A 9,286-nucleotide genomic window follows, 5' to 3' on the forward strand; every position below is an offset into this window, starting at 1 on the left:
ATACATGCATAAATTTTCTCTCTATTAAAATATGAAATAAAATTTACCAATCATTTACCGCAGATATTTTGACGAAATTACAATTTTCTTTTTTTTCATCAAGGGGAGATAACTCTTTAAAAAATTTTAAGGTTCAAAATGACTGGCTTCTTATATGTTGTCAGTCATGTGAAATTGGTTCATTTGACTTTCATTGTTATAGATCTAGCAATACATATTAAACTAGTTTAAAATGATTCAAAATTGTTCAATATCCCTTCATTTTACATTGAATATTATCTTAAATTTGCCCACTGACAACGAGGGCAAAAATAAAACGGGGGCGAATATTTCCTTATATACAGTGTGTTTTAGTAGTTGTTATGGACAGTACTTAAACAACTATTACATTTGGCTGTAATACGTTTTTGGGCGTAATGCAGCTAAGTCACGTACATCGCCAAATGTCAAAAATGTAATTAAATAAATACATAGGTACATTTAGAAATGAGCTGAATAAAACTCATGCTAAGTTGTTGCACAATCATTTTCCGCCAAATATCAAACCTACTAAATATAATATGTGTGCAGTATATGACTACGGTATGTCAAAGGTCATAGATTTTTATAATAAAAGAAAATCATTAACCAAAGAAATTGTTGCTAATCCTAAAGTACTGTATTGCCATCTCAATCATGTTTCCGGTATTCTACACCATGTGACTCATTTTATCACAAAAGTATATACCGGTACTGTGGTTTCATCAATATTCGTTGAATACCAATTTTTCGTTGATTTCGTTGTTAAGTTAATCCTTGAAATTATATATTCATTGAACTGCAATTTCCACTAATATTTTGTTTTGATAGGGTTATTGGCCACGAATTTATGTATCTCCTTGAAACTGTGATTTTCACTTTACCCACGAAAATTGATACCCTCGAATATTTATGAATTTATAATTTAGGGGGGATTATTAATTACAGGTAAAGTAAAATTTACAATTTCAAGGATGCATGAAATCTTGGACAATAGCCTTACCAATAAGGCTTTTTTTTATGTTTCTTATATCAATGAACATTCAATTTCACATAGAATCATCTCAACGAATGGTGTTCAATAAATATATTAAAATGGGGAAACTACAGTATTGCAACATGGAAATCGTATTGTTCTGTCAGATTTTGTTAAACTACTGATTATCCCCAGATGCAGAGTGTATATATTAAAGATCAAATCAGTTGCTGCTGATGGGAGAAACTAATCTAAGGGGTGTTAAGGACCCCTAAACATGCATTCTGACTTAATGAATCAGTTCCATAAATTGGCATATAAAAAATAATTTCCTATGTACAGTTTTTTCAAATTTTATTTCCACAATATTTTACTAATTACCGGTAATATTACACATTACAGGAAATTAATGTGCCGGTACCACAATAATGATTTCTTTTTGAACTGTTCAAGATTTTGCATACTTTTCCTCTAAATAGTCCACCCACTGTTGCAGTGATTTCTTCTCTGCAGCTGGTTCCTATAACCCAAAAATGAAAAAAATAGAAAAAAAAAAGCTAAAAATTGATTTGATTTTGTTCTGTATACAAAATCCATTATTGCATAAAATTATCCAAATATAGGATCTTTTTATATTGAATTTCAAAATAGATACATGTACAAGTAGAATTACATAGAGTCCTAGAACATACATGTATATATTAAATTAGCGGTTACGAAAAAATGATTTTTCCAGAGTGCAGTCAAAAGATTAAAATTATGTATATATAATGGATTGGACATCCTCTGCTTGCTAATCTTTTCATGTTTCTTAGAAGATGTTATGAATGTAGAAGTAAATAAACTCTTGTATTGCAATTTCCTTTTTTATACTGTGACCAAAGAAGAAATTAGGGCAGGATTTGAGATGAAAATTTTCAATTCCAAACTAGTTACTTGATGCCAAAATTATTGGCTCAGACTTACATCAACATCCATTGTATTGTCATCTCCGTAGCCTCCATGGACACTGACAAGGGACACACTACCTTCCTGGGGGTAGGTCTTAGGTACAGAGAGGGTACAAATTACAGTCCCTCGTTTCCCCAAAAGGACCCTCACAACACCTTCTTCTTGAATCCAGTCAACTGCATGTCTTAAAAAAAATAATTTAAATCTTTATATCCCATAAATTCTATTACAGAGTTGATAATCTAAGATTATTTTTTCCCAAAGGACTTGTATTCTAGAATTCTTTGTCAATTACCATTTAATAATAAGCTTGTTTAAATTCGTAAATGAGGTACCTTTCTGAGAGTTTTTTGATCTCAGATACGATTGGTTGATACGAGGCCCATCTCTCCCTCAGGTTGCAGATCAACAAAACTGGGTCATTCTTCTCCACAGCTGTCCTAATGAGGTCATCCATGGGCAGTGACTCAATATTTACCTATACATAGGTAGGTAACATCAAATATGAAAATTCTATTGAATATTTCTTAATAAATGCACAGGTCTAATGAAATCGGATATGGTAATTATTTAATTGATGATAATCCAATAACTGTGTTTCTTTTACACCTGTACAATTTGTAAATAAACAAAATTGGAACAGTGTATGTGCTAATATGAATTGAATAGATATTCAGTGTAACGGTACCTTTTAAGTTGTGATTTTTAGACTTCATCACAAGATTTATATATGCATCATGTTCTTGATAATATACAAATAAAATAAGAATCTTTAAAACATCACTATTACAGTAGTGTTTTATTATAATAGCAAACAAACTATTATTAGCACTAAAAAAAATATACAACATCGAGCAACGTAATTCAATCCAAATGTTTTTAAATCTTAAGTTGATGAACTTTTTGAATGGGATTGACCATAAACAAAATTTAATAAAATTGAACATGCTTTAATCAAGAAAAAGTGCATTCATTTTAAATGCTTAAAGGGGCATGGTCACGATTTTGGTCCAGTTTTGTTTTTCTGTTTTTATTATTAACAATGCTGTAGAAATGCATTTCTAATGATTAACTGAAATTTGAGAGTCAGTTATTAAGTTATAAGCAAGATAAGGAGCTCAGAATTCTTTGTCATGTAAACAAGGCTTGTGCCCTGTTAAGTGTTTTTACATAGGAAAAAATCTTTTCAAGCTGATTTGTCTATCTTTTATTCATTTTTAGCATAAATGAACAATTTCTAATGTTAACATATTCATATTTAGGTAAAAAAAATTGGAATTTTTACTTCGGCATTCAAAATGTAAACAAAAGCTTTGTTTACATAGCAAAGAATTGCAAGCTCTGTAAGTCGCGTATAACTCAAGAAATGACACTCAAATTTTACTTACCTATTAAAAATGCATCACTGAAGCATTGTAACCATTAAAATCGGAAAAAAAAAATTTGCCCAAAATTGTGACCATGCCCCTATAATACATGCATACAATGTTCTAAATTCAGAAAAAGTTTCTACTTTAATACATGTATAACCAATGACTATAACTTGTAATTTAAAAAAAATGATTTAATTGGCTTACATAAAACCTATTAGTGTTAAAAGTTTGAACCTAAAATAAAAATTTGTAAAAAAAATTCTTTGGTTTCAAAAGATGTACTATGTGTATTACATTATGATACATTTGCATTTATCAATACATTCATTTATTCATTCATTTATTCTATCTCTCTCTCTTTCTTTCTTTCTCTTATTGGACTCTACAAGTGAATAATAATTAACAATGTACCTCAGCTCCTGTAAGATGTACTCTGCCACTGAGATCAACAGCAAAATGCATTGTGAGATTAAGACTGGCATCCTCTTCTCCTTCAGGTATAAATTCCAGTCGGATTGAATCTGGATCCTCAACAGGAAGTTCCCGGAGTCCGGATAAAGTTTTGATATAATTCAACAGCTCAGTATTCCTGTAAAATTTGGTTTGATAGATAAAAAAAAAAAAGACAAACCCATATATGATTTTATAAATGATAACATTTAAATTCCTTTGTACTTTACAGTGAATAATTTTTTTTTATAGTTCCTTAATATAAATTAGACTGCAAAAACCAGTACATTTGTTTGTTATGTTTGTATAATCTGCTTCCCTTCCGTGATAAATACAGTCCCTGATATGTGGGTTTTTTTTTTCCACATTGGACATCCGTTGCAAGTATGGTGAGCAAATGCAAAAACTAGGAAAGTAAAAGGTTTAACAGCAAGGCTAACTTACTGGTTAAAACAACAAAACAATGATATACATTTACATATACCATTAATCATATTTCCGAAAGTCTGCAGTTTGATATGACCAACTATACATATTGTACAAAATCATTGATATTAGCACTTCTAAGCTCAAAAATACTGTACACCCAAAAAATGCAGAAAAAGTTAATATTTCAAGACATCCTCACTCTTTGATTTTTTCCTTCAGAACTGCGGCTCTTTTCGCTGTGATGGTTTGAGACTTCTGCTTGCTTTGTTCCCGCTCGTTCAGCTTGTCTTTGACAGCTGCTAGTTTTACGTGCAGTCTGTGCTGATTAGTTTTGGCCTCAGTGAGAGAGACTTGGTGTTTTGCTGTTTCTGATTCAACTCTTTCAGTTGCTTCTCTCTGCAGGATAAGATTAGTTTACAATATCATGCTGTACTAATATTTCAAATCATATTTTTTTTTCGTGAGATCTTTGATAATAAAATTTACCTGTAAATATACAATTACATGTAAATATGTTCATTTTTAGAAAATTTATGTTTTTATCTGAGAGAGAGAGAGAGAGAGAGAGAGAGAGAGAGAGAGAATTTTACCTGACTTTGAATAGCTTCTTTCAGATTTGTCGGGATAGATACATTGGCTACATTGGCTTTTTTCTTAAGTTCTTCCAACTCTTTTTTCTGAAACATAAACTCTATTTAGCTGATGCTAAGCTTTTAAAATATAGGGAATATAAGACATTCACATTTTTACAAGGACCCCATTCAAAATAATATGGGTGTCAAAATTGGCAACAAATATCAAGTGAAAATTACATCTACCAAAATCTTTTCAAAGGATCTTAAGTACATGTAAAATGAAAACTTACAGGTATTTTAATTTGTTCTGTCTAGAGGATCAAATGTTATGGAAACATTATCTGTTTCTCCTTTATACCAAAATATTGAGACAGAATAATATAGCTAAAAATTCTGTAGCAAGGATAGAATCATTAAGGTGGCATGGGACACTTTCATGTTGTGACGGATTGTTTATCGAAGTAAACAATAAAATAAGGTGTAATAATATAAGTAGTTTCTTTCAAAAAATGGTCACCTAACTCCGTAGCGCAGTGGGTTAGAGGGTTTACTACGAACCTGTAAGTCATGAGTTCGAATCCCGCTGGGGGTTTTACAATTTTTACCTTTTCAAATATTTTTAAAAGCTATTTTTTGGTTAAATATTGTAAAATTTGAAAATTCTAAACCAGTGAAAATTTTTCAATTATATAGTACTTTAATCTACATTAACATCGACATACCGGTATGTCCCATACCACCTTAAAGTTAACAGTTTTAGTTTCATAATTGATTAGAAATATTGTTTTAAATCTTATGTAAAATATGGAAGTACATCAATATAGTCAAATGATGAAAACAGAAATACCTTTTGCTCCCTCTTTAAAACAATCTCCTTTAGTTCTGAAATCTTTGTCTTCAACATTTCATAACCTAAATAAAAAGAGTGACTGTAAAAGCCTCCTAACAATTCATATTATATAATATGCTTTGCATTTGCTTATGGCACAAGTCAGAGACTTCAATATTCACTAATATACACTCATCATCTTATATAAATATATATACAGTGCATGTTAAGGTATATACCATACTGTGCTTTATTAAATGCAAAAACAGTGATAAATTTTATTTCCATTGTACATGTACATGATTTGAATTTTTTATTAAATGTGTCCAGTGTTTATGGGTATAAATCAAAGAAATTGGAGATTTGTCACAGTATAAAGAAAGATAACTCCTGTGTACTCAATTACTTAAATACTGGTACATGAAAAGTGATTTCATCTTTGACAATATACATTGTACATGAATAATCTTACATTATCACAAAAGAATATCAACACTTGAAATATTCACAATGAAAAGCAAATAAAAAATTGTAAGTTTTATATAACACGTACCAGTAGGCTCATGAAGGATATTTCTCAATTCATTTTATTCTGATATGTCATCATTCATAAAATATTTCAAGTAGTTCTATAATAAAAGAAGTGTTCACTCACTCTCCTCTGCACAGGCTGCGAGTTCTTCAGCAGTTGTCTTCTCTTGGTCTATGGACTCTTTACAGTTCTTAAGGCGCTGAGTAACCTCCTGCATTTGTTGGTCCTCTTATATACACAATTATAAAAACAGTCAGTATTACCAAAAACAAATTAGTTTTCTCTTCCTATTTATTAACTTGTTTGATTGAAAACTCACATTTCATAACACATGTTCATGTGTTATTTTATACAGGTAATTGTTATGGTACACATGTAAATAAAAAAAAAATTACCATTAAAAAGCAAATTTAAAAAAAAAAATAAAAAATTCAATTTATTTATTATTTAAAGATATTTTACAATTTTTCCTGACCCAGTATAATATCTGATCAAAAACCATCCTAATATATGCTTAAAGAGTATGCAAACCCGACTGTTGACCAAGGGAGACTGGGAGTTTTTGACAATGCATATTTATAATTTACCAGTAATACAAGGATGAATAAAGATAAAATGGATACACATATATAGAGAAAAAGGACATCTATATCTATATATGGAGTTGGGGGACAAATCCTTAATATTAACATACTGCCCACCCAAGTTTTGTCATGTATTTGTTAGCATATACTTATTGCAAACTGTACATGTACCTGACTGTATCTGTATACCGGGTATATATTAAAAACAACAATTTTTAATAAGGCCTAAAAAAAAATTGTGTGTTTAGGGTAACCCGACTTAACCTACAAAAATGCCCGATCCTACCATTTTTTGATGTCTGTTTTTATCTGATTGTGAATTTTATATGATTTCTATTAAGAAATCCGTTTTTAAATATGAGTCAAACAAACTTCTTAGGATTCATGCAGAAAAAAAACATGGTAAAAAAAAAAAAAAAAATCCCTACCTACCTAACCTAATTTTTTTTATCAGTGTTACCCTAAACACACAATTTTTTTTTCATAGGCCTAAATTGTAGTTCACCTGATTCTTTCTGGGTTGGCCAGCTCTGAATGTCCCGGCACAAGTATTTAAAAAACATATCCTTTGAAATTGTTTGCACTGAAAATGCTTTCTTGATCTGTATCTTTTCCTGAAAAAAAAAAACCAACAACACAAATTTGAAAACACAAATTTAAAACACCATTTTTTTAAGAACCGAATTTAAATTCACCATAACCGGTTATTTACATTTGATTTCATATTAAAGGTGTCAAATGTTCATCCAAATAAAACTATATATTAAAGTGATATTTCATTTTAGATTTATTAATAAAAAGTGGTAAAAATTAACCTGGTTTAGTTGGGATAACTTGGCACGCAACTCTTTCCCATCGATGTCTTCTACATCCTCAAAAAACCTGTGGTTTTCTGCCATATCTATGAACCTAGAGAATATAAAGAATAATGTAATTGTTGGTTATAAAATATATAAATGTTTATCAACAAGAAGGCAATCCCCTAGCCAAAGCCAATTTAAAGATTTTGTATCCAAATTCAATTTATTTTGACAGAATACTCTTGGTTTCAAAGCTGCCCATCACTTTCAAGTCAGGAGGGTGCTGAGATTATCATGAGCAGATCAAGTTTAGATATGAGAACAAAGTTGAAACTGCTTCAATGAGCAACCAATATGTTGAGAAATAAAAGTCACCTGCTTTAGTGTAAAATAATTAAAAACTATGCGGGCTTTGATTATCAAACAGTGACCTGTCAATGTTATCTATACTCTGTCCCAAGATATCCTGGATTCACATTTGCCTTAATTGCTTGATATTTATAAATACCTCAGGGTTCAAATGATGTTCATTCAAAAGTATGAAAAATTTCCAAGATTTCTCAGTCAAAACGCCCCTGTTAAGTTATCAAGTTTCAATACAATGCTAAAAAATGTGATGTCTAAGGGGATTTTGTATTGCAGCAAGCCCGGATGATAACGTTGAAAAATTGCGTGATGTATTCCGAGTGTATTCCGAATCGAGAAAAGATGTAAACATTTCACATTATAAATCTCCTTCAGGAATCTGTTTTCGTTTCTGTGAATTTTTCCGAGTGAAAGATGAAAATGTGTCAATGAAATTATCTTGGAAATTATCTCTTTCAACTATTTCAATTGCACTTCTTTCACAGGTATGTGAATTTTTATTATAAATCGTCCAAATGTGCTGCAAAAATATCTTGGGACAGACTATAAGTGTATAGTACAATTCTGTCTATATGTCGATATATGCATCGCATCAACATATGCCCCCAAAAATATGGTATGTGTTTGTTTGTAGGCTTGTAGGAGTTGATAATCCATCTGCAGGAGAGGAAAGTGGGGGAATATATATAAGACAAATTTGTAATGAAATTCACTTTCAGATGGCAGAACAAATATAATATTAGTTTGTGTTGACACATTTAAAAAGCTCCACCACTGACTCTTCAAAGTGAAGAGTCTATATAATCATATACATGTAGATTCAGCTTTTAATGTTTTATTTTATGGCTAGGCACATGGGATTCGTCACAATCATCAAATAAATAACATTTATTTATGTCTCTGGTTCAAGCCAAAGATAAAATATTATACCATCCCTCTACACATGAATACACAATAATAAATACCAATTAATACATGGTGGATTGATATATTAAGAAGGTATAGTTTTCGATCCTAGCTTTATTGAGCGTCTGTTTGATAAAAATACAAGTGTCTGTGTCATAGGGGCCTAACTGAAAATTTAAAGTAGGCCCTAATATTAAGAAGCCGAAAATCACCAAAATTACAACCTGGAACAATAAAAACACCATTAACTAGGCTATCTTTGAATAAGCAAATCAAATAAGAACTTAATGCTGAAAAAAATCTTAAATGTTAGATATCTTTTACTTTTGGATTTCTTCATTTGATTGATGTGTAGGCCTAGCACTTGTTTCGTCCATTGCGGTCGACATTGCCGTTCAAAATTCCCGCTATAAAACTAATCGATAAACTAATAAACACTTTTGGTTTGATAAAAAGGTACCCTGCATATTTTTAATGCAAAAATAGTTAAATAATAT

The 9,286-nt window shown here is 30.6% G+C and overlaps 1 protein-coding gene across 1 annotated transcript; it reads right to left on the reverse strand.

Moving 5' to 3' along the window:
- Positions 1–1,331: 1,331 nt before the first annotated feature.
- On the reverse strand, positions 1,332–9,264 carry LOC128177105 (uncharacterized). The gene is made up of 11 exons (XM_052843657.1): positions 9,114–9,264; positions 7,533–7,626; positions 7,223–7,331; positions 6,257–6,361; positions 5,620–5,684; positions 4,788–4,874; positions 4,397–4,593; positions 3,730–3,907; positions 2,281–2,423; positions 1,961–2,129; positions 1,332–1,514 (listed from the first exon to the last, which is right to left on the reverse strand). The coding sequence occupies exons 1-11, from the start codon at positions 9,176–9,178 to the stop codon at positions 1,443–1,445; spliced, it is 1,284 nt and encodes a 427-aa protein (XP_052699617.1). The 5' UTR covers positions 9,179–9,264; the 3' UTR covers positions 1,332–1,442.
- Between the last annotated feature and the right edge of the window lie 22 nt (positions 9,265–9,286).

This window comes from Crassostrea angulata, chromosome 3 (assembly GCF_025612915.1).
Source record: "Crassostrea angulata isolate pt1a10 chromosome 3, ASM2561291v2, whole genome shotgun sequence".
Lineage (NCBI taxonomy): Eukaryota > Metazoa > Mollusca > Bivalvia > Ostreida > Ostreidae > Magallana > Magallana angulata.